Source organism: Centrocercus urophasianus, unplaced genomic scaffold, assembly GCF_019232065.1.
Source record: "Centrocercus urophasianus isolate 14NV4802_14NV808 unplaced genomic scaffold, USGS_Curo_1.0 seq_27, whole genome shotgun sequence".
NCBI classification, from domain to species: domain Eukaryota; kingdom Metazoa; phylum Chordata; class Aves; order Galliformes; family Phasianidae; genus Centrocercus; species Centrocercus urophasianus.
Genome location: NW_024884833.1, coordinates 14501586 through 14528831, shown reverse-complemented (window position 1 = coordinate 14528831; position 27246 = coordinate 14501586). Strand labels below are relative to the sequence as shown.

Sequence of the window (27246 nt, the reverse complement as noted above, 5' to 3'; positions counted from 1 at the left end):
GCTCAAAAGGACTGTTAAAGCTGTCTCCTCTCATTTGGTAATATCACTCCCATCTTCTTTGCACTAATCTTTATCCATATGCTGTCAGGTGTTTGAATGAATAGGCAGAATGACTGTTCTCTTCATCAGTTGGAGCCAATAGTTTGAAAGCATAGAAGGTGGTATCACTATCATGTGGATATATTAGCTGTGAGTTATTTTCCAAGGATGAGAATGGGAATTCAAATTTATGAACTGATACGTGTTTACAGACTCTACAGTCATTTTAATCTGGTACAAATCATCTGTGCTTCAGAAAAGAGCTACCATCCATCTGGGCATAGCTCTTTATTCCTGTCTCCTGCTTCAGTCACTGGTAATTATCATGTGGCAAACCATAACAGGGAACTGATCCAGATGAAATTAACCATTTTTGGCAGCTCAGTTTTCAGTCAAAGTAACTCCCTATTACAACTCACTCATAGATCCACAAACAGTAATGGTGGTGTGAGCAAATCAGTATGAATGAATAGCCCATGATGTACAACAGCGGGGAACTCATTTTTTTAGCATCGGTAGCTAGTTATCCTTCTTAAGTTGATCATGGTCCAGTGGCTTTAATTAAACTAGTGCAGATCACTATGCAGATTACTTCACTTTCCTCCTTCTTATAGCCTCAGATCAATTAGTGACATATTCAAACTCAAGCAGCCATTCTTGATATGGTGTTAAAAAGAATGCTTCTCAGGGCATTTATGCTGCCTACTGAAACCAGTGGAAGATCTTGTGCCCAGGTCTCCATTTTACAATGAGGCAAATATACCAAACCATATACAATCCCACAAAATATCCCTTATGGTGATAAGAGCTGGTCTGACCAGCTCATGTTGAAAAAGTTTTCAGAGTGCACACAAATTATTCATTTGAACTATGTTAAGTTTTACACAGCTTTAAAAATCAACAGCTCCTAGGTAGCTATCAGAGGACCAACAAAAAAAAAAATAAATGAACAAGTAAGAATATAAGCCTCCAGCTGGCTCCTATTACATCTTTCCAGCCAGCATCCTCACCATGTAATTATTTAAGCGCACTCTGAGCATTCCCAAGCTAGACTGCCTCGACTTTTCACTTCTTCAGGGAATTATGAGTCACCCAATCAGGCCGCCAGCTTTACTTCACAGATGTCTCTATTCCCAAGACTTCAGTAAATGCCTGGGGAGACGACTGCTTTCCACTGCTTTCCATAATACTCTACGCAACCGACTTAAAAGTGCCCAATCTTGTCAGAGATCTGGTCCTAGCCCTAAACTGGAGTTTTGCAAATCAAAGGTTTCTGATCAACAGATGCTTTGGCTGCACTAGCCTTCACTGAATTCTGCATACAGTTTGAAGCCAAAAAAACCAACAGAGTAACTTGCCATGCCAGTGAGTTATGTCAAGCAGATATTACTTTTATTACTGTTAATGGGGATCACTCCAGCTACGTGCACACTAAGAGAAGCAGCGACTACATATTTAAAGGCATAACGTATACATATTCATTATATTCCAAGGACATGGGCAGAAATTCCAAAAATACTTAACATCTCTTGTGGTCATGGGATGAAGGATGAAGTCATACTCATTCTAAATTTCCAAACTTTTAGGGGGGAGGATAATCCAAACCAGTTCCCACTGATGTTACATTGAGCTGAGGCATCTGTTTTGCCATCTTATCTTCAACAGGTCATCTATTTTACTTTCTTATCTTCACTTGACAAGTTTCGTTGCCTCTGAATTCCATTCTTGAGCTTACATTTACACAAGCCTTCTGTCCTTCAGCTTGTATCCATTCAAGTCATGCAAAAGGTTGTTCTCACAATATGGAAAAGCTATTTTTATGATTCAGTTCTTTGCAGTACATCTCCCAGGAAGCAAGGGAAACCAAAGTTTTTCTCATTTTTGCTGCTACTTTTTTTTTCTTTTTCTTTTTTAAAATACTATACTACCCCTAATCTTCAGGAATTTATTGATCCTGAAGCTCTCAGAAATATTGAGTATCATACACTTGGAACTAGGTACTAACACAGCAAAAAACAGCATTGATTCTCCACACTTCATCTTTCAGAATACTCTTCTGTTTACACATTAGGAACTTCCATTTACACATTAGGAAACCAGAGTAGACTGCAGACCTACAATTTCCCAGATCAGCACAAGAGATTGTATGTATTAACAAAGTAACACCATGTTTTAAAAGAAGATAGAAATAAAAATCTGAACAAAGAAAACATCTGATTTGCTCACGTCCTGTTTGTTGGTACATACTTCATAGTGTGAATTTCTTTACAGTGCAGCTTCTTACAGATATATTGCCAGAAGTAAGCTGATTTTCACCATACTCTGGGAGGCACTGGACATGCAAGGTTGTTAAACCACTCATAACCTTCACAATTGTGAAGGAACAATTGTGATCAAGACTTAAGGAGTTCTTCTGTCCTAGTTGTTAGACACATGTTAACAGCAGAATAACTGAGTGGCGCCTGCTAGAGATCGTCCAGAGGAGTGCCACAAAAATGACACAAGGAATGAAATACCTCCCTTGTGAAGATAGGTTGAGACAGCTGCAGATGTTCAGACCAGAGAAGAGAAGGCTCCATGGATATCTGATAGTTGCTTTTCAGTATCTAAAAGACTATCAGAAGGAAGGGCGCAGACACTTTAGTGAGTCTGCTGTGATAGGACAAGGGAAAATGGTTTCAGCTAAAAAGCAGGAGGTTTAGATTGGATATAATGAGGAAGTTTTTTACAGTTAGAGTGGTGAGGCACTGGCACAGGTTGCCCAGAGATGTGGAAGCCCTGTTCTTGGAGACATTTAAGGTCAACCTTGGATCAGGCTCTGAGCAACCTGATCTAGCTTTAGATGTCTCTGTTCATTTTGGGAAGTTGGACTAGATGACCTTTAAGGATCCCTTCCTACTCAAACAATTCTATGATTCCAAGTTTTTCTTCTGCCCTTAACCATATAGACCCCTTGACCTCCTGTAAGATTTAACAGTACTGTACAGTATGTGTACTAACAGTACACCTAATACTTAACCACCTGTTATGTACATAGAGCTCAACCAAAATGCTGCGACCAGCTCTTTGATTTGCTCCACTCTTATCTTCACTGTGGTTCATAAATTGGATGTGTAGTTCTTACTACAGATTCTCTCAAATCCCTGGACAGAAGCGATTTCTTTCTCACAGATTCTGTTAGCAAACAGCAGTGCTTTTCTACACTGACACACCAACATCATCTCCATAATATAGCAAGGCAACAGCAGCATCTGAGCAATTTATATTGTCCTCGTTTGTTGTTTCATGTGTACCTTTTCACTGAGATTTCAGGGAGGAGGAAGAAGGAAACAAGATATCACAGTGATAAATGTTTACCAACTGCTTTATAGTTCCCCGGGTTGTTAGCTCTTGCACTTACAGAGTTGACTTCTGATCCCAAACAAATGGTACAAGGTGTTAAAAATGATCAATATTTTTTTACAACCATCTCCATTTTGAAAGTTATCTCCAGTGTGGTGTTGGGAATCTGACACCCTGGAAAATAACTATGCTGATACTGCATTTACTAAAAGCAAATAAACAAAAACCAAGGAGTATGATATTCTTGTGTTTTTTTATCTGTATTTATTTTTACCCTCCTACAGTCTATGGGGAGGGGAAAACCAGCAAACTAGATTCTAGGTGACAGCAGTTCAGCAGCTGATACTGTAACTTAAAAAGGTACTACCAGTTAGAGAAAGTAAAAAATGAGTATTTGGTCCTAATTCAATAATAATTAAAATAATAATAATAATTTTAAAAACAGTAAACAAATGTAATGTAAGTATAGGTGTTCTATTTTAACTCAAAACTCTAATGCACACAGCTGAAGAAAAGGCTTGAACTCAAACTAAAATATAAGTTGTTTGAATTGGAAATATTTTACTTCAGGAAACATTTTCATGTGCTGATAAACTCCAGACATATATATATATATATATATAATGAGTATGCACAGAAATTATGTATCTTCCACTTACTGTGAAACATCCTAATTAAGAACAGTATCTGCATTCACAGCAGTAAATGTGATGGCTTCCATGCGAATACTAAGGAGTTAACTTACATCCGCAAGAGAACAGTTGAGGTTAGATCAATTGGAGTTAACAGTGTTACTGGTGCTGTGAATGCTGTTCCCAGAACAGAGCACTCTTTCCTGCAAATGGCAAGCACTCCCTGTGGAAAGAGCCATTTCATGTCTCCAGACATACAGATATATTCTCTCATTGGATATCAGCATCCCCACAGGGGACACAAGATAACATGCCCTCAGAGCACTCTGAGTTCACTTCAGTGATAAGCGAGCTGAATAAATCAGAAATATTCCCTCACAAATTAAACTGGCCTTTTTACCTCACTGGACAGGGAGTGTTTGCTGCTTCCAAACCACTTGCCTAATGAGGACAAAGCTGCCAACCTTCAGGCATGATGTCTTGAAGACTGCAAGAGCTTGGCAATATTTTTAGCCAGTACAGTCAGTTCTTCATGAGGGTCTGGCTCGTATATCTGATGTGGGTAAGCCATGCTACTGTCTCTGTTATCTTGATTTGTGTTGTTTAATGAAAGTAGCCCTCTTCTACATGCCCTCAAAAACAAAACCTGCCGGCATTGCTGCAGTTTCCTCTTACAGCTTAGGTAAGAACAATATGCACTGCAGGATATTTTGGAGAAAATATGGCCAAAAGCCATTTAACCACTGTCAAAGCTGCAGGTGTTCTTGTCATTGTTGCTGAGGCATTGTAAAGTTGTGAGCATTCCTAGACCCCTTTAGTGTACATTGATAAATAAAATGTCAGATCATTTTGCATGGACTAGGAATGCTCTCTAATGGATTTGTCATTGCAAGAAGTTTCAAAGACTGTCTTCAGAATTTATGAATGGCTGTTGTGAAATAACAGATATCTATCAAGAATTTTGTGCAGTATTCTGCTGACAGCAATCTTGTGCAGGCTCTCCCTCTCAAAAGATCTCTCTCAAAAAGGCAAAATTTTATAAAACTAGAGCCCCCTGTAGGGACCCATGGCAGAGACAAGATTCTACAGTTCACCATACACTTACAACAGTTCTGCAGAATTTTCTTCTTTCCTAAGCAGTATGTGATGTCAGTGTATATACACTTTTTTTTTTTTTCCCCCCCCTCTAATAACAAGTAAACTGGAGTTGGGAACTTACTGGCGTACACTTTTCAGTGGTCACGGTTCCTTAAATCTCTACCCAGCTGTATCTAAATCCACTTTGCTCCACCCTTTAGCAGCACATGTTAATCAAGGACAGGATAGGGAGTCCCAATCCGAGAACCCACTCCCTTCCTGGAGCTCTGTGGGGGCTCAGCAAGAGTTACGTCTGGTAACTATGTCTTTTCTACGTTGCTGTGAGCTGGACAAAAAGAGAAAACTTTCCTCTGTCAACTTTTCAGCTTGTCTTGATACTGTATATGGTGCAAGAACAACTGCATGTAGCAGCCTTCAGTGAGGGACTTTGGACCTCTGCTCAAGCTTTCCTGGAGGAATATACAGTATTTCAGGCTGCGGGAAAATGTACTGGCGAAAACATCTTAGGTAAGGCTGCCTGCACTACCGAATATCCCCTCTAGATTAAGGATGGTTTGTCTTTTAATAGTACTTATTTTGATTGTGAATCGGGACAGGATAATGAAAGGAACTAACGTGCCTGGAACCGAAGGTGAAGGCCAATGTTCCCCTCTTGCTTTTGCTGCTTCTGTAACTAGATGGTAGTAACTCCACAGTGATAAAGATATGTACGGAAAGAGAACGTTTAACTGGTTGTCATCCAGAAAGTGTATGATATCTGTATCTTTCTGGAAGAAGGCATAATTACATAGGCATCATTACATAGGTAGTGGGAGGACGGTTAGACTGGATGATCTTGAACATCCTTTCCAACTTTGTGATTCTATGATTCATACACGTTCTTGTTTCCTCTTTCTCTCCCTTCTGTTTCTCTTCTGTTTTTTTCACTTTTTAAAAATTCATAATCTTAACACTGTTGGTGTGATAATTACTGCCGTTATCAAATATTTGTAGTTTATAATTTCAGTGCTAGATAAGTCTTTGAAAATGTTCCTTCCCTCCCTCGAACTCCGAACATCTTTTTTTGTTCCCTGTGTCTTATTAACAAAATCTAATTCACTTATTTGACTTTCGTAGAATTCTTTTCATTGTGACTCTGATGTGGCAGGCCATTCATTTAGGAAAAGGTAAGGAAAACTTTGTTTTCCCACTGCTCCTTGTTTCTTTTATAGATTTGTAGTGTGTATTGCTTCATTACGAGCTATCCTTTCATTTTTGCACTCCATTTCAAGGCCGTGAAAAAGAAGAACTTGAAAAAAATGTGAAAAATGTCAGCACCACAGCACAAAAGCAACAGCCTAAGAATTCATTGACAATTATAGATGCTTTCAGTGACATGAATCAGAGTTACCAAAGCAGAAAGCAACAAGGTTCCAGGGAATTTGTACCTTTCACTGGGATTACAGAGAGTAGGTAACTTTATTCGCTTAAACAATGTCAGAAAATCGTTCGGTTTTTTTGTTTCTGAGGGTTTGTTGTTAATAGAATACCATAATAATCCTTTGATTGTTCTCCTGGGCCCTGAGTTGGTGGAAATCTTCCAACCTGTTGGTTTTCTATGGTAGTTTTTAAATTTTCCCATGGCATGTTACGAAATGTTGCTAAGAATTTAAGGTAAAAGTAGCAGTAAAAATCTCTCATCTGCAAAATGTTTCACACTGATAAAATAGAATGTTGGGAAATAATAAATATTTGGACTCTCGGACTTGGAAGGGAGTTCATAAAATTTTGTAAAGTCTCCTCTATTTTGTAAAATCAATCGTGACCAAAAAGTATTTCACGAAAACAAAAGAAATTGAGCAGAAAAGCTCTATCTCAGGCATCACAGAAAAGCCTGTGGGAACGTTCCCTTTCAGACTCATGACTAAGCGGCACTTCTCCCTAACAATGCCTCCTTTCTTCGAAAATTAGCAGCATTTCCCTGTAATTGCTCTCTTTCTCCGTGTGACTGAGACATGCCTCAGTCAAAGTGAAATAATTCACTTGGGTACGTGCTGCGTCTGTGGGACATGCCAGACCTTTCTTCTTGACCATGCCGTAATCCCTGGTAGTTTGCTTCTAATCCCTAACAAAACAAACTCGGCCTAACTATGCAAACACTCTTAACAAGCAGCTAATTTTATTGTCTCTAAAGACAATAGAACTATGTATGTTTTGCAACTGGAGAGAACAAGTGAGGAAAAAGGGAAGTTCACAGCCCATTGAATGCTTGGTAGACCCAGTGTTGTCTTGCTTTGTAAACTCCTTAATACTGTCTCGCAGGTAAAAATCTGAACAGGAACTGCTGCCAAAATGGAGGGACCTGCATCCTAGGGGCTTTCTGTGCATGCCCAAAGCATTTTAGTGGCCGACACTGTGAACTAAGGTAAAGATTAAATCAAAACCAGGGAGCTCAAGTTCTGTCTGGCTATATCTTGTGGTAAATATCTCCCTTGTCCTTGACAGAAAGTGCGGCAGCATTGCCCATGGCGACTGGGTGATGAAGGGCTGCTGGCTGTGTCGGTGTCTCTATGGCACTCTGAAGTGCCTCTCTCAAAACTTGCAAGACAACTGTGGTAAGGGTCAGTGGTAAATTGAGGGCTTATTTTATTGTGGGTTTGTTGTTTTTTTTTTTTTTTTTTTTTTTTTTTTTTTTTTTTTTACTGGGGGGCAGCAGAATTTTTTTCTGAAATGTTGGTTTACTTGAAGAAATGCTAGATGTGCTCTATTTTAACTTTTTTAACTCTGTTTTGCTTCAGAGAATGTCAGTGAAATAGTGAATAACACAACTATTGCTTTATATAACATAAAATACTGGGAAATCTTTATAATCCTGTTCAGCAGAAAACTATTTTTCCCATTTTAATTTGAAGTTACAGGGATGAATGTTTTCTTCTTCTGCAAAATCTGCATATGCTTGAGTTTCTACACAACTAAGCAATTTGTATAACAAAATTGCACAGTAAATCTATATATATATATATATTTATTTTTTTTTTAAATCAGGAGAAAGAGAAAACAGATGTAAACTATTGTAGTAGTAGAGAACAATATTAAACTAGAGAAATAAGTGCTGAAAATTATAGTATAAGCTGCTCAACACATACAAGTGGCTAAAAATTAGTCTGAATTCTGTGGGTTAATTCTCAGAATACTGCTTTATGAAGTTCTAACACTGAGCATTCTACACAAATAATGTACAGTCAAAGCCATGGCCAGTGTACAGTAGCAGCATATGATCTCCTCAAATGCACTATATTTGTTATCTTTGGAATTCAGTTGGTTAAAAAAAAAAACAAACAAAAAAACCATATAAAGGTAAAGCTCTGAGCATTTTTAAATGCAGTATATCAACAACATTGAAAATTTACAACATTGCTTTGTATATACTTACTTTCCATGGAAAACTGAAAGCTGTTATAATTAACATTTTCAATATCCTGAGATTATTAATAAGAGTTTAATATTATTTTATCTCTATATGCAAAGTTAGTGCATAATATTCTTGCTGTCCTCCATTCTTAATGTTTCACTCTTACCTTGTCAGCATCAAAATTACAGTTTGGCACAAGAGAGAAAACTTACCTAGTCTCACTTGTACCCAAAATAACTACCAGCCTCTTCTTTCCTGACCAGATTCCTATCTGTGTAGCACTGCATTATGAACCTGCAACTCCCGATTTATACTATGCTTCCAGAAATAAACTGTTATTTAACAGCTTGAGTCTCTCAAGTCCCTTGGAAAGGTTAAATTCTTATATTTGCAAGCCACAGATAAACAAGCAATCAAAAAACAAACAAAACAAAACAAAAAAAAAACCTTTGGCCTTGAAAGTTTTCTTTTTTTTTTTTTTTTTTTTTTAATTACATGAAGCAACTAACTGGCAGCAGTTAAGCTCTTCTGAGGAGTTAAATGTTCTAATGCTTTAGCTCTCTTTAGCATTCAGTTTTGAATCGATTATTTCCTGTTACAAAAGCAAAAAGCCTAACAGACCTGGCCATGTTCAGTGAAGGCAGTAATGTTCATTAAAAACTACTCTCCAGTTCCACTTAATAAAGACTGTAAAAGTAATACTGGAAAACCAGTACTTCAAGCAGAGACTCAGTGGCTTTCACATGTGTGAGATGATGGCTTTCTGGCTTTAACCTGGTTAGGGTTAAAAGTCTACACGCAGACTTGGTGCGTTCCTCTTGTGAAGATGTTGCTTTTGCTTGGTATTTACTTTTGATTATTCTGAGATTAATGCCTGCAAGAGCTGATAAGTGATATCAGTTGCTCCTCAAACGATCACTGATGGGACACTTATTCACAGTTTCTCTCTTGAGAATAGCTTCTTTGATTGGTTTTAGCAGCTGATACTTTCAACTTAAGTACCTGTGAGATGTTTCAGAAGTTCCAAAGTATGTTGAAAATCCTCGTTATCGTTAACCATTTTATTTTCTTGATACTTTCGTAGAACTGAGAAGGGAAGAGGAAATTATCAGACTGTATTCTAATGGCCCAAGATTACAGCAAACAATGTCTGCACTGATTTGCCTTCTCACCTTGCTCCTGGAGCTCTGCGGCTGGCAGTTGTGAAGCTGAACAGAAAGATTATATCAGGGTTCCTGTAGCCTTTAACATGAGTTGAACAACTCCTTCTTTAGTAAACTGCAGAAGACACTTATACTTACATATCTAAAGCATATTATGAGGTGTTAGGTAATGATGAAATGCTTGGTTTATTATAAATACAGATTATATAAACATGAAGTATTTATTATTTTATTATTATTATATTGCTACTACCAGTGTCTATTTCCAACAGTTCTTTAGTTTTAAAATACTGTTCTTTCAGTGGAAGAAAATAACTAAAAAATAACTAAAAATAACTAAAACTAAAAATGAATTATCTGGACTAGTATTAAATGGGGAGGTTGGTGGCCCTGCATGTGGCAGGGAGGTTGGAGATTCATGATCCTTGAGGTCCCTTCCAACCCTGGCCATTCTGTGTGATTCTGTCATCTCCATGCCTCAAGTATAGTAAATTACTTCAATTTCGTTTGTATCCTATACAACTACTTTAAATAAATAACAGTGGTTTTATTGTCCCTGAAGAGCTTTACTGTTTGGTTTTATTTAATATGAAAATTTTGACTACCATCTGGTTACCCTATTGTATTCAGTAACAAAATGGTAACAAAAGGGCAGGTAGCACGAACAGCCTGAAACTTAGAAAGATAAGGAGGATTTTAATAGGATTTCAAACACTATTGTTATGGAAGAACTAGAAGTTAGAAAGCTTTTCAGTTCTTGTTGTTATTCATTGTAGTTAAAATTGTAACTATGCATAATATTAGGCAGGAAGTAAATGTTTCTGAGGAACACAGAGCATATAATCATTTGTTCTTTGAGAGTTTATTTTGTTTTGTATCCTAAAAATTAAAGCCCTTTTGTTTATAAAAGGGCAGTGAAGGGCAACCTCTTTAATATTTTTCATTAGGAAATATGTCCTGAACTATATATGTTATTTAAATATGACTATTTCTAGGCTGTGAAATAAAATCTAAAAAAAGAAAAATATTCGGAAAACGTAACTGCATTTGTGATGCAAGTTGATAAGACATCAAATACACGCTTATTTAAAAGAAAGAAAAAAAAAAAAAAAAAGAAGTAAATGCCAGGCTAAACGTTCCTTCATTCTCTCTGTGAAGCTACTGCACAGAAACAATCAAATTTTAATTTTATTGGCTCTAAAGATGCTACTGATTTTTAAAATCACCAAGGGGCTTTAATGACATTCAAAAATTAAGTAGATGCAATTCTTAATTTTTAAAATAAATTTTCTTGGTGCATCAAACCAAGACAAAAGCCCAGTTGCTCAACAGAAAAAATGCATTACCAATAAATGTTTTAATAAGTTGAATCAATGACTATTCCATAACTTCTATAGGGAGCCACAGTGTGAAAACAAGAACACACAAATACTACAAAGTATTCAGGCTGCTCCTTTGAACACCTTGGAGTTAAGAAGTAATGTTTTTTACCACATATAATATAGTGGACCAGAAATGGCTTTTTTTCTCGTAATATCACCACTATCCTGTCTGTACTCATATACCTATGTTTGCACAAGCTTTAGAAACAGGGTGCTATCTAAAGGCAATTATATATCAGAGAGTGAACTGGAGGAAAATAGCCTTGATTTATCAGACACTGACTTATGATGATATCCCATTGTGAAAGCATCTTTGTTTATCATAAAACATACCTGGAAAGAAATATGTAATGTGAAGGCATGTAATGACCTTAAATATACTTTACTTTTTGAGGGAAAGTAGCAAAATAAGTGGAAAGTAGACTGTACAGTAAAATACATCAGGAGTAATACTTAATTTTTTATCTCTATAGAAAATGTACAGAACCATAAGAAACTGCAGCTGACAAAAGGAAAGAATGACCTAATAACAGAATTTATGACAGAAGAACTATTTCTGTTGTAATAATCCACAGCAGATTTTACCAGAAAGACTTGATCTAGAGTAACTCCTTATGCAGATAAGCCTATGTCCCTGCAGACTCACCCTGATGGAACTATACATTATCAAATTAGTTTATCAGTGTACCCAAACAGTAGCCCAAGGCATGTAATTAGAAGCATCAAGGTATATTTTTAAAGCACTGCATAGGAAACCTAGTTGTGTAAGTAATTCCAACTAATGTCAGTGTAAATTTGTGGTAAATCTAAATGCTAGGATTTGAAAATTTTATCCTATGTACCTAAAAGGACTGGCAGACATTTTTTGTGCTTGCTATTTTTTTATGATAAAAAATAATTTTCCCTATTTTATGCCATTTACATTACTAGGAAAATTTTACTAGCAAATCTGAAAATGATTGTTTTAATACTATTTGGCATCTGCTGTATTATGGTGAAGTACATGCTCACGGTGAGTTGCAGAGGTATTTGCCTGGCCTGTGTGTCAAGGCTCTGTAAGATGCCGTGAGTAGGCAGAACAAAAAAAAGAGTCTGTTATCCTTGCATACTTCTGAGACAGAAATGTCCACAGGAGTTGAGTTTAATAAAAATAAATATAATAAAATAAATATAATAAAATAAAAATAATTAAAATAATAAATAATTAAAATAAAGGAAAAGAAAAATTTTTTAGGATCTGATCAATAAATAGTCTTGTACAAAAATTAAATAATTTTAAAAAAAGAAAAAAAGATGAAAATTGGAAGTTCTGAAGAACAAAGGAAAGCATGCAGCCTCTACCTTGCTTAGGTTAAGTCTGTCTTCACTTTTATCTGTCTCCATCTGCTTGCAAGAATAGATGAAAGAAAACACTATTTTCTTTCCCTACTGGCCTGGCCAACCTTCAAACACCACAGTTACAGTCACTTCAGTAAGATTTGTTTGTAGCAAACAGTGATGCTTGCTATCCAGCCTCACGCTAACTCTTTTTATGGGTCTCTCCATCAAACCTAGCACATCTTAGCAAAATAGACAATCTGTTGCAACAAGTTCATGCATGTGCCCTTTCTATGTGGCCACATTTGGACAAGGGAAAAGCACTCAAACAGCATTTATTAAATGCTTCATAGGTCTCACAGCCATTAGACTTTCCACTGTTTGCAACTGACTCCAACAACAAAACAAATGCCTGGAATCTGCATCTTTGCCCCTGCAACTGGTGCAACTCCCTCATCTCCTCAGGGCACAAGGCAGAAGAGAGCCCCAGAAAAGGATGCCTTTTTGTAGACGGGGCAGCCTTCTTCACACCATGTACCCTTCACTTCCTTGCAGCACTGTGCTACGCAGAACAGAATCATAGGATCACAGAAAAACCAAGGTTGGAAAAGATCTCCAAGATCATCCAGTCCAACCACCTATCACCAATAGTTCTCACTAAACCATATTCCTCAACACAAAATCCAAACATTCCTTGAACACCTTCAGGGTAGGGTCAGTGACTCCACCACCTCCCTAGGCAGCCCATTCCAGTACCTGACCACTCTTTCAGAAAAGTAGTATTTCCTAACGTCCAGTATTTCCAGCCTAAATCTCCCCTGGCACAGCCTGAAGCTGTTTCCCTCTAGTCCTATCACCAGTTTCACAAGAGAAGAGGTGGACCACCAGCTCGCTACAACATCCCTTCAGGTAGTTATAGACGGTGAAAAGGTCTCTCCTGAGCTTCCTCTTCTCCAGACTGAACAATCCCAGCTCCTTCAGCCGCTCCTCATAAGGTCTGCTCTCCAGACCCCTCACCAGCTTTGTTGCCCTTCTCTGAACTCGCTCCAGGGCCTCAATGTCTTTCTTGCAGTCAGGGCCCAAAATTGGACACAGTACTTGAGGTGTGGCCTCACCAGAGCTGAGTAGAGGGGGACAATCATTTCCCTGCTCCTGCTGGCAACACTGTTTCTGATACAAGTCAGGATGCCATTGGGCTTCTTGGCCACCCAGGCACACTGCTGGCTCACATTCAGCTGAGCATCAATCAGTACCCCCAGGTCCCTTTCCTCTACACAGTCTTCCAGCCACTCTGCCCCAAGCCTGTAGCATTGCCTGGGATTGTTGTGGCCAAAGTGCAGGACCCTGTATTGGCCTTGTTGAACCTCATCCCATTGGCTTCAGCTCAGCTATACAGCCTGTCCAGATCCCTCTGTAGGGCCTCGCTACCTCCAGGCAGATCGACACTTCCAGACAACCTGGTGTCATCTGCAAACTTACTGAGGCTGCACTCAATGCCCTCATTTAGGTCATCAATAAAGATATAGAAGAGGATGGGCCCTGGCACCAACCCCTGGAGAACACCACTCATGATCTTGAACTCACAAACTTTGCAGGGAAGTCTGCCGTCTGCTCTAACAAACTATCAATGTAAAGGAAATGATCCATTTTGAACCTAGTGCTCTAAGGCTTTCTAATACAAGCCTGAAAAAAACAGTTTACAGACAGTAGAAAAGTGTAATTTCTTTAGCTCTTTAAGTATTTGATAGTTATCTCTCAAGGCAGTTGATAGAACCTAATGGATTATTTTCTTACTGTTATTAAAGTGCCTGTCACCGCAAAGTCTGGCTGCAAATTACAAGGTAAAAACCCTGGGTGTGCACACTCCCCTGCTTCCTTCATGTTTTTATTATCCCTGGTGATTTTGCTGCTTTTTTTTTCCATCTTCTCCATGCTGCTCCTAGACCCCAACACTGGCAAGTGCATCATTCACCGGAAGACAGCATCATCAGAAGTTAACAATAGAACTCCTAACTTTGCAGTCAGATACAAGTGTGACATTGAATATAACACTAATAAATGTCTTCTTAAGCCTCACAGTACTAAAAAAAACCAAAAACCTGAATATATCCAAAGCAAGTATCTGAATGCAAGGTATCTTTACCTCCCTCCCTTCCTTTCCCCCTCCCTTCCTTTTTTTTTTTTTTTTTTTCATTCTCTATTTTTTATCAGTTTTTGTTTTCTTTCTCTCCTCTCTTTCTCTGTTTCCTTCTTTCTTTCCTTCTTTCTTTATTGTTTTTTCTTCTTCTTGTTTTTAATGCAGTCTTCAAAAAAGGAAGATACTATTACCTACTTCTTTCACTACAGTTCCCTGTACATATTAAGGCTGCATATACTGTTAACATGTAGCAAATGCTGCTCATTTTGTTAGCATAGAATGAATGAGGTAATTTCTCTCAGGCAATTGAAAGTAAGAAAATTTTGACCATTGAGACGAAAATACGATTAGGTAAAGGTTATCATAGAACTAATTTTATGGGCACTAAAGCAGTATTTTTCAAGTAGCTTTCTTATGGCCATTCCACTCATGTACTAAAATCAAACTTACAGAGAACAAATAAGTACGATCTGACCTACTGCAGGGCAAAGGAGTGATTCTTGTTTCATTGAGCAAAGACTCACAGAAAGCAAAATAATTACCTTTAATCTTATCATTATATCAAAGGGACTCAGGAACCCACTTGCTGGGTTAAGTGTATGAGAAAGACAAATTACCCCAGCCCTGCATGCATGGATCCTGAGGTGCTGAATACTAATTTTAGAGGAGTTTTATCAGATAGGCAGATGAAAAGAATTAACAGAGACTTGTTACTTTTCAAGAGTATATGCTTTGTCAGGCTGCTAGCAACAAAGTTTGACAGAGCACCAAGATAAACAACTTAAAAAGACTTGAAAATATTTGCTTTCAAAAATCATTATTTGGTATAGATTTTCAGATTCTGGAACATTTTATATAATGAAGATAGAAAACAGATATCTTCGTAACATCATTCAGGCACACTATAAATAAATACATGATGATGGATTAATTAAAATATTCAGTCTTGCAGATCAATGCTAAAGAGAAAAATGTGCAAGTGCTTGAAATAACATTCCCAAGAGATGAATTAAACATCTGCAGCATTTAATGTTTTCTCTTGACACTCTCATGCACTGACTTCGTTATTTTGTGTATGTGATTATCTTAGCTACAGTAAAAATATCTTTTTAATAACTCAAAATATATTGAAACAGGTGCTACGATATATGTTGTCTGGTCTCATTTACAGTGTTATGCTGCTCCTGAATAGTAATGAGAAGTGCTGCTAGACAAACTAAAATGTTGTTCTAACCTCAGAAGAAAAGCTGTGGGTAAACAGATTTACCTATTAAAAAAAACATTGTTCTCAGAAACTAAGACTAAAAAGGGACAGATGTGGTAGTTATGTGGTAGTTATGCCAGTGTTCCTCCAAAAGACCAAAACACTAAGGTCAGGAAAATTTTTATGATGTTCTGGGCAGTGAACTGCTTTCTTTTTGTAACATGGTGACAGGATTGTGCTGGCTGTCAGTTTTCTGACCCTACAAAATCTTTACAGACTTACAATGCTACATCTCTGCCAGTATTAAAAGCACAGACATGTACCTCTTCTGCTGATTCAATTATTAGCTATAGTCGATTATTGCTATAGATGATTCTGCAGTTAGTAGGTCTACATTTTTGTTGAAGGTTCTATGCTTCTCCATAGATTGACTTAGAGCACATTTCCTTGGAACTCTTCATCATCTGCACTTACGATTTAGGCAGGAGTAAAAAATGAGAATATACTATTTATAATTTTGTTGAAACTTTTTTGTTGCTACCAGGTTAGAAAATAAACTTCTCCACCATAATGCTGTCTGCAGTGACCATAAGCCTGGAAATCTATGCCCTAAGCCTCCTCTTGTTGTTGATGTATTTACTGAAATATTTACTGATGTTTTTCACCTTAGTGGCCATGTTCAGTTCTAGCTGGGCTTTGGCTTTTCTAATTTGCTTCCTGCCCAGCTTCACTACATACCTGTAATCATCGTAAGCAGCTTGCCCAATCTTTCAGAGAGTGGAACTTCCCTTTTTTTCCTGAGTTTCAGCCGAAGGTCTCTGTTCAGCCAGTCTGTCCTCTTTGCCCATCAGCTTGTCTTCCATGACTTGGGGACGGTTAGCTCCTGCACCTTTAAAATTATTTCCCTAAAGTATTCCCAGCCTTCCTGGGCTCCCACACTCTCCAAAACTACCTCCCAAGGGACTCGCTCAACCATTGTCCTAAAGAGGTTTAAGTCTGCCCTCTGAAAGTCGAATGTGGCGGTTCTGCTGACTCCCTTCCATGCTTCAACAAGGATCAAGAAATGTAGCATCTCAAGGTCTCTATGCCCCAGATATCTCAAGGTCTCTAACCTCCAACATTTACACAAGACCTTCTCTGCTAACAAACAGCATTTCCTAATTCTGTTAACAATAACTTCCCAGTATTGGCTCTTTCACCAGCTGTGTCAGGAAGTTATCTCCCACACACCTTAGGAACCTCCGGGATTGTTCCCTATCCTCTGTATTATAAATCCAGCAGATGTCTGGGAAGTTGAAGTCCCCCACAAGAACAAGGGAGAGAGACCTTGAGACGTCACCTAGCCATGTATAAAGTGTCTTGTCCACCTCTTTATCCTAGTTGGATGGCCTGTAACAGACTGTCACGATAATATCAGTCTTACTGGCCTTTGCTTTTATTCTGACCCATAAGCTCTCAACCATCACCACAATCATGAATTTCCACACATTCACATTCTTTCTCAACATAGAGGGCCACACCATCACCTTTCCTGTCTTGCCTGTCTCTTTTGAAAAGTTGGTAGCCATCTATCTCGGCACTCCAGCTGCGTGAATCATTCACAGAACACAGAATCACAGAATCACAGATCACAGAGTTATTCCGCCATGTTTCCGTGATGGCTGTATCATAGCTTTCTGACCACACAATGGCCTCCAGCTCCTCCTGTTTATTACCATGTTGCATGGGTTAGTGTAAAGGCACATGAGCTGGGCCTCCTTTTGAGTGGCAGTAGCCCTAATACCCTCACAACCATATTCAGATGTTACCACAGCCATAAACCTCACACCAACCCTTGTGTTCTTCCAACAAAAGGGTGGGCCGTCCTCCTTCACCAAGACACAAGACTATGGGATCATACTAGCACATCCCTCTCCTACAAACACTGGGACGTTACATCCAGGTTCCATTCCAGTGACCCCAGTTACACCCCCACCCTCCTTCGTACCTAGTTTAAAGCTCTATCAATGAATCTTACTACTCCTGTCTTAAGACCCCTTTCCACCAGTGGGAGAAGCTACTCCTATTGGTTGCCAGCAAGGCTGGTCTTGTGCAAGCAAAGCAGAGGTCAATGTCTGGCATGACACTGCGTCACAACATGAAAAAAGAGCATGTGCTCATGACAAGACAGCAGGGTACCCTGGTGAAGTAAAACAAAATGACCAGAAAACTTGAGCAGTTAATCTATAGAGAAGCCTATATTTCTGTAGGCAAAACAAAACAAAAGACATGGACCAGAGAAGAAAACACCTTTTATATTGTAAGGTGAGGTACTATTATGTCCTGATGAAAAGTGACATGACAGTGGAAAGCGTCTTGTTTCTTGCTATTTCAGTGTTATGTTTCAGATATAATTAAGCTTAGTATACCTGAAAGTTTCTGCTTTTGCTAGTTCAGCTACTGAAATAATTATCAGAGAATCCAAATTGTAGAGGTTGGAAGGGACCTCCAGAGATCATCTAATCCAGACTCCTTCTAAAGCAGCCTTGCTGGAACAAATTATACAGGCAAATGCCCAGGCAGACTTTCAATGTCTCCATATATTCTAATCTGCAATCATTCTGGGTAACCTGTTCCAGTGTTCTGTCACAGTTAAAATAAAGAAGCTTTTAAAAGAAAACAAGTTTGTATGAAACTTCCTGTGTTCTAGCTTGTGCCTGCTGTCCTTTGAACGGTCACTGGCCAACAGTGAAAAGAGTCCTGTCCACTTGACTACTGCCCTCGCATACTTATAAGCACTGATAAGATCTCCCCTTAGTCTTTTCTTCTTCAGGATGAAGAGTTCCAAGTTTCTCAGCCTTTCCTCTTACAACAGATGCTCTCAGCTCTTAATCTTCTATGTAGCCCTCCACTGGACTTTCTCTAGAAATTTCCTGTTTACCTTGAGCTAGGGAGCCTAGAACTGGACCCAGGAATACAGACATGGCCTCACCAGGGCAGAGTTGAGCATGAGGGTCACCTTCCTTAATCTGCGATCAAGGCTATGCTCTTTTTAATGCACCCTAGGATACTATTGGCCTTCTCAGCCACAAGATCAGTATTATTGTTAGATGGGATCTATCCAGACTGCCAGATTAGTAAATTGAGTAATAAATGGCTGCTGAGTCATTTATTTTGTCAGACTGGTTATTGGCCCACATCCTGGTGGCTTTTCCCCATATCTGGACTGGAATCCAAGCATTCAGACTTAATTTCCACTATGCAGACAGCAAGATGCTCAGCTGCAGAGTAGCATCAAAAAAGGGAAAGAGATACAGGCCAGGAGAAGCTCCTTTTGTGATCACCATTCAGATTTTCTACTAATACTTCTTGTGTACACACTGACTAGGAAAGGAGCCACAATGGTAGTCCAGAGTGCAGAGTTCAAAAGAGCCTGAGTATGTTCTCTGAAGCCATTCCTACACACTGATTCGATTCTGAAGAATCTTCAGAGCATGTTGATCTTCAATTTTCTTCAAGGAGAATTTTTAAATGATTGCTTACTTAAGATTATTTTCTGGATAATTCAACTCCAGAACAACTTTAGTATAGAATAAACTGATTCTAAAGGAATTTTACCTTTAAGTTTAAGGTATTGCATAATCCATGTTATGAAGGTTCTTCTACTTGCAAGAGATATAATGGTACCTCATATTAAACATTTTAATATTTCATCAGCAATTTATGTGCCAAAAAGCAGGTAAGGAAATAATTTATTCTGCTCCTTTTCAGAAAAATTTTCTTTGCCAATACAATGTTTTATTTTCATTTTTTGTTCGTTTATTCATTCTCGTTCGTTAATTCACAGTGATCCTCTTTCAAGAATTAAAGGCAAAATTTCAACTCTTGAATGTAATATTAGCATTTAAATCCGTATTCGGAAAATGATCCAAGTGGTCTAATTGCCCAAAGCATTCACAATTGAAGAGCATTTATCTAAATTAATCTGTGGTAGGAAAGGAAACAGTAAAATATTTCATTTTTATTTATTTATATTTGTTTTAATCCTCCGTCAGATTTGGACGTTTCGTAGCTTACAGATCTGTGTCTTCAATTCATTTATCAGATCTTGCAACTAAAGCAGCTTTGCAGCTTTCAGGATGCCCGGGTCTGCTATTGCATAATGGCCCAGGCCACTCACAGTTCTCTTGTAAATATGTGATTATAGTATGTCATGACTTAAATTTTACTTAACACATACCTGATACTTTTGTAATCTTGCCTGGGATGTTTGCTCACTGAGGATTGTTTTAGTCAGAGGCTTTTTAAAGACAGATTCTAAGAGTTAATGATCAGATTGGGTCACAAGTGTTTACAAGAAACGTGCTGGTGACAATCTTGAACATCTGATACTTCTTTACATTACCTGATTGAGTGCAAGAGTTAAAATCTGATTTCTCTCCAGGAAGCACACATGAGAGGTAAATGGGCCCTCAGATCTCACATTCACATTCTTCAAGGTCTTAGGTCCAGCCTAAATAGGCAGGGCTGCCTTTCTAATGTTAACTGATGCAGTCAGAACAGGACCCAAGCAACAAAACACAATGTGTTTCTCAGTTTGGTTAATTGGTCACAGTAAATCATTGCAGGCCAGCACAGATATGTCCTGAGGCAGTAATTCAGCCAGAGCCTTTCCTGTTTGTGCACCATAAAAGGAAAGTAAGTAGAATACAAATACTAACATCTAAATATTTTAATTGAGCTAAATTAGTTCTCATTAAGCTAAGCTACAGATACAGCATCCCTGTGTTACTTTACATTGGGACTCCTACTACAGATTTATTCAAGATTGTTAGCTTTCATTTTTAGAAAGCAAGAATGATTCCTTAAGAGCCTTAACCATCCTCCTAACCTTACTTTCTCAAAAAAGGTTCGCAAAATCACCCAAAGATGATTTGGAGAAATATTTGAGCATCCTTAAAGAAAGCAATGATGTAATATTTTTATCTGTCATAAATGTGGAAGTGTTGGACTCTTAAGTTCTGATTAATATGGAAAGAAGATAAACAGATGTGAAATTCATATACCATCTTATCTCTCCAGTTTGCTCTGGATGAAATAACTGACATTATCTCTTGGAAATTAATGCTAACAAGGTTCCCGCAGACATCTTCAATATTCTTGAAGCAAACTTGAAGTCTCCAGCATTCCCAATTCATCCCATAAGCTAGATTTCACTTAATTCTAGCTTTAAAAATGTGGCTATATAAGAAGCATAATGCAGCTATGTATGAAAAGATGCAGAAGACTGCATCATTTCACCAAGATCCTATTAGATCTCTAAAAATAAAACATAGAGGGCGATAGAGCAGCCTCATCCCTAGCTCAAAGAGTATGTGTAATAAAGCATACTCCTCACTGGTTGATTTTAACATAACCTCAAAACTCTCTTTCCTCTGCTCATTAAATTGATGCCTGAAGGTGTCTGGAGCAATTGAGTTTCCTAATTCTGATACCATAGCAAAATATAAGAACATCCAGGCCAGATTTGCAGGCAAATTCAACTCATAGAAACCTCTCTGGACAAGTCCCTGAGGAAGTTCATTTGATGTGGACTTTGGGTAGTTTCAAACACATGAAAATGCAGAGAGAGAGCAGGTGACACCAGCAGTCTTTTTCTTTCTTTATAGCAGACTCTGTAGTGCAAGAAGCCAAGCTAATTATAGTTCCATGAGAAAGCATCTGTATATCACCTTCAGTGGACAAATTTTAGTCTAATGAAATTTAAACTGCTTGAAAACTTTATATTCCTGGAAAGAATAACAAAAAAGCAAGCAACTAATGAATTACTAAAAAATATTAGAATCTTATCTTACACAAGCAGAGCACTTTATAATCTTGAAGGTCTTTTCTAATCTAAATGATTCTGTATCTAATTTTTCTCATCTATGTCGTAAAGATAGTAGCACAATTGCAAATAAACACTAACCAAGCTACATAAATGTTTCAAATGTCATTTAAGTGGTCTTCAGAAAAGTATCATTCAATTAACAAAACATGTAAGTTCTTCAGTTTGCTGTTTTACTGGCTTTGTGATCATCCTAAAAGAGGCACTATAAAGAAAACGACTCTGTGTCATAGGGATGAATGACATGACTCAGGCACCATCCAGAACGCACTCAGAGGTTTGGTCATTCAGACAAGCCAATATTTTCCATAAATGTTAATCAAATCTTCAGTATCATATCCAGCAGGCAGGGCTAGAAACATCTAAGTGGAGTTCTTTCCAGCTGCTCTTTCAGATGTAACAGTGGGGGATTACAGGCTTCAAATCAGTATAGGGAAAAACTGGCATTTGACATCACCTTCTGGACTGGTCCATCAAGGAACCCCTACCTGTTTTCTCTCTGGGTATACTGAACTCACTGAAGGACCCAAATTAATGGGTCTTCTGTCAGATGTCCTTTAAAGGACTGATTTTAAAAACCTTATTCTACAAATATTTACAAAAGCATTAAAAAAGTTAACAACCAACTTCCATGGGAAAACACATGCTTAAACTGATCAGGCTTTTACCTATGCTAAGAGTTGTCTGCTTCCTTCCAGAATTTGTGAAGCCTAGGGAGTACTGCCAAAACTACTGTGGCCAGCGTTGAGCCTAGACCAGGGGGACAAAGCATAAAAAGTGTCCTTCCTCACAAATTTCTAATTGTCACTGAATCAACCAGTAATGCGAAGAATGTGAATACTATACGTAGTGAATAAATAAAAGGCTACCCAACAACATGGAACAATGTATGCTTTAAAATTTTAACCTCACCGGAATTCATTTTCTCTAACATCATAGAGAAAAGACCATGAGAAATTCATGAATTCGAAAGTTCTTGTAGATTTTTTTTAAAGATCTCTCCTTTCTCCTCTTCAGCACAGAGTCTTAAAAAAATGCAGACCGTGAAGGAGCCATGTCATCAAATTAGGGCCAAAATGTGTTTACTAATGAAAGTGTAATGGAAGAGTTTTATTTCCGTCTCTCCCACACAGTCCAAGAGTACAGTCAGAACACAGAGGAAGAATTTGATCACTACAGAAAATTAACATGCCAGGTGCTCTGAAGATTTGCTCTTTGTCAGTCATTTTACTGATACTTCTGAGGTCTCTGCAAACATCATTAAGCAAGTGCTTGTGGGTACTTCTGCAGACTAGAGATAAATACTGACATACTGCCAGTTATGGTAAACAGGCTTGACAACATTTCTTTGTGAAGTGAACAAAGACAGTGGTGCACCTGAGAATTTCTTAAATAATTTTCACTGCATAAAATTGTACTTGACAGTTGCAATGCTTTTGAGGACCATTTGATTCAGTCACCTCTCACCCAGTTTCTTCTTCAGATGTGGATAGCCCAGCAGAGCACTTGTTCAGAATTTGTACATGCTAGATGTTCATTTATTTTGTATAAGGTGTCACTGTAAATGCACAGATCTGTTTATTGTTCATTGTAAATTCAATCAGCAGCGTATCGTGTAAGATGTATCAAACCTGCTGCAGATGACATAAGTGCATATGACGTTTATCACAACTTGGCATGCTTTACACAAAGCATCTTATCAGCACAAATGCTGAAATATCACTACAGCTGATGAAGACTCAACAATGAAGTTTTCTCCTGAATGCAAATGCTTGTAAATATTTAGAAGTTATTCACATTATAGCATTCAAAACAAAGTTCTAATTTCTAATACACTGTGAAGTTGTTGAAGCTGTGAGTAACATGGCAAGAAAGAAATAATGGTCTCTGCAGCACCATGGTAGTTAGCATCACTGTTGTATTCAGTCAGGACACACACCTCTGTCTTTGCAATAGTGTATTATTTTAATATTAACCAAGTAATGACTCTGAACATGGACCTTTGTTATTATCATATATTCTGACAAGAGGGCTAATTTCTATGGTTTCACATGATACAAGGTGATATAATGCTGAAATAAGTTAATACTTTAATGTTTTTGACAAGTTAAACAAACTGACCAATGCTTAATATGAGATGGAATTCTCTTTTACAGAAAAGTCTACAGCTCTCAGGTTTTGCTCAGTATTTTCTGCTGTAAAGCAGACTGCAAAATAAAATTAAGTGAATATGAACTACATAAAGCATCCATCTCATAGCTTCTGCTTTTGCTACTTAGTGTCTGAAAAATGACAGCACAGGAAGGTTAAAATAGTCAGCCATGCTACAAACACTACTAAAACCAGCAGTCATATATGGTATATTACTAATGCAGATGAATTTAATGAAAATTGAGATCAGATCATATGTCTGTCATCAACAAAATCTACAAAATACTTTCCTCAGAAAATGAAATGTAATTACGTAAGTGCTCATGTCTAATAGAGTTCTAACAGCTTCAGATGATAAAACTAGTGCTGGTTTAATGCAATTTGTCAGATAATGTTAACCAAACAGACCATTCCTATGACTATTGCCTCAAAGAGAACAGATTGCATGATAGGTCATAATCAAGCACACCTCCTTAGATTAACAGCTCCAAAGTACTGTGCACTTCTGTAAGTCACCCTGTAATGCTAAACCAACTGTGATTTGTCACCTCACTTCAACCTCCATTGCAGCTAAGATAGCAAGTCTGGAATTTTTCAAGCTTCATAGGAGGAGTATTAAAATGGATAATGATAGCATGCATTTTAAAGAATAATTCTCAGCACTTGCCAAGTCATGCTCTCTGAGGTATCTGTAAGTGTGGGAGGGATGCATGCTTTCAAGGGGGCCTGTGTTTCATGATCATCTCAGGCAGGGGGCTGCAAAGTTCATTAAATGATCTTATCTCGCTATTGCTTCTGTTCAAAATAACCTTGATATGATGAAGGATTTATGTTACCCTCACTTCAAATAAAAAGTACTAAGGGATGCATTTCATTACTGTCCTGTGACACTGGAGAAGCCAGGGCTGCTGTGGCAATATTTTTCATTTGTTTGTGTCACAAAGAGGATTTATTTGCAGGAAGAGCTTGAATCCTGAGGTAAGTAAATACTTTTTGTATGTCAAGATTTTCATAATAATATAAAGAAATGCATTTTCTCCTCTAACTTTAATTCTCACAGAACTATATTTTAGGGAAGATAACAGCGTGAGGAAAATGTCCTGGAAGAGTGCCCAGTTTAACAGCATCCTAAGCAAGCTGCTGAGTAGCATTGATACAGAAAAAAATTGCAATTTCCTTGCCACAGCCCTAGGTAAAATAGATGTGTATTATATATGAAGATTAAGTATTTTGTCAACTGATGGACTTAAACAATAGCCAAGGATATATACACATTTCTCTTGCAAAGGTCATCTGTTACAGATTTGTTAATTTAACAGTAGACACCTTCAGACAAATCTGGACATATTTCTCTTGTGTGATTTGTCACAACTGAATTGATCTAACAAAGAACATGAGCCTGACGCAAGATTTACACTATTCTTTGATCTGAGATCTTCAAGCCCTCCTATACTCAAAAATCAAACAAAGAAAACGTTTTCAGGGTCCCCGCTTCTAATAAATATGCCGTATATATAATGCTATATACTTGATCCTACAAATTCAGAAATTCATAAGATTAAATTTCAAATACATCTAGCAGAGGGAAGAAACTTATTTTCAGAAATAATATTTAATCATGCAAGCAAATTACTACTGCTCTAAATAAGCTTTAATTGTTGAAATCTAAAAGTCATTCAGTGTTAGGCAAATCTATGGGAAGTTCATGAAAGGTATTAGGATATTCTGTACTGCATGATGCTTACGAATGCCTTTTCACTCAATACTTGCATTTACGCAACTGTCACCACAGCTGTTTGTATCATAGTGACAGGACATGTAGAAACCTGGACAGGCAGCACAGAGAGTCAATGAAAGAGAGCATGGGAAGATGATGAACAGAAATGTGCTGCAAAGATGTTCCGGGGAAAGTTAGGTGAGATCAGCATTAGTAATCACAGAGAAATGCAACTCCAGAAAGAAGTGGATAGTGGATAGAAATTTTCCAGAGAGAACAACGGAGTTGATTAAATCAGCTTGAAAGAAGTTCAGAAACAGGGATTTGAGCCAGCTAGTTAGATTGGGATTTGAGAACAAGAATGCTAACATGGTAAGTGAGCAGGCCAGGAGGAGGAAGCTCAACAGATTTGAAGGCAGAGAATGAAAAAGCAAAGGGAAGCACTCAGCTGTGGGCTGAAGGAGAAGTTAACGAAAACAGCAGCGTGCAGAAAAGCAGCTAAATAAATGAATCAAGAATAAAGTGAATCTAATGAAAATAAATAAAAGCACAACAGCAAAAAAAAAGAAAAAAAAAGAAAAAATATAGTAATGGCTGAATGGATGACCTGGAGGGAAATAAACTGCTGATTATTGAAGTGTTTTGCTCAAAGGGTTGTAAGAATGTTAACCTTCAGCTGGAGGACTGCTGAGCTCTCAGGTACAGAAAACCAAGGCACAGAATCAGTTCCCTCCAGTTCAGTAACATATTTGTAGTTGTGATATCCAGGAAAAAAACTAAAACAGGCAAAGAGAACTGAGATTCAGCAGATGAAGGACAGATGAAAATATTTTGAATGCGTAGTGTTCAAATGCATTGATACAGCCATTATAGCAATATGATATGAAAAGAGTCTACAGCCACTATGAATTGTATCTTTTTCATATTTTTTTTCTTTTTGTAAGGGCTTTTTTATGAGAAAAGGCTCACATTTGATAATAATTCAATGCATTTTAAGAAAGCAGTTCTCTGAAACTGATAAACAAGGCCATACTCATCAACTTTCTATAGAAAAGCAGTAATGAACTCCAGTAACCAGGAGAATGTCTGAACATGAGATCGCTGCATGATCTTTGCTTTCAAACATTTTTACTTGCATATTCCAGAACTGTTTTGCTAGATGAATATCTGTAACTCATGCATTCAGGTAACTCCTTCTGTACTACTAAATCACATGGTTGTCATTTTTACACAGGGAAAATTCTTATCTTATACAAAATTCCAATAAATTTTATTGAAGGTTTTACACAGTCAATGACCTCCTGACTGAGAACATGTTGTGGTTAGACAGTATGCTTCAAATACTGACAAACTAGGAAAGATTGATAGTAGAATAAATCATGTGTCTAGAATTCCATTATTTAATTGCAAATTTCAGATATCAGTCTTTAGAAAATAAAAGCATAGATTCACATCCTATAGTGTTGAAGTACAATACATAGAATATTGCACACATGCAAGCCACACATTTTTTCTGACATCATATGTCTCTGTATTTTTGAAAGAGAACAGGGGCAATGTGTGCACCAGAAAGCATCCAGGCTCTGATCCCAACCTTGTCAGATACTGCAGCTTCTGTTGGGGCATCATACCCCTGACTGTTCAAGTGGCCAGCCTCTGCCCTCCCAGAATAAAACCTCTTTCCTGCACATCCTTCATCTCGCAGATCTTATTTATGTAACTTGCGACATAAACAAGTTACAAAGGATTAAAGCAAAGTACTTTCTTCTACCCTTAAAGAGTTTTCTCCATGCTCTGAAGACCTAAG

General features: G+C 37.7%; 1 protein-coding gene across 1 annotated transcript; it reads left to right on the top strand.

Annotated features, from left to right (window-relative positions):
• The first annotated feature begins 5595 nt into the window (after positions 1-5595).
• LOC122164732 (cryptic protein) lies at positions 5596-9708 on the top strand. Its single transcript, XM_042826974.1, has 6 exons — positions 5596-5618; positions 6228-6277; positions 6383-6559; positions 7413-7515; positions 7596-7705; positions 9587-9708. The coding sequence occupies exons 1-6, from the start codon at positions 5596-5598 to the stop codon at positions 9706-9708; spliced, it is 585 nt and encodes a 194-aa protein (XP_042682908.1).
• Positions 9709-27246: the final 17538 nt, after the last annotated feature.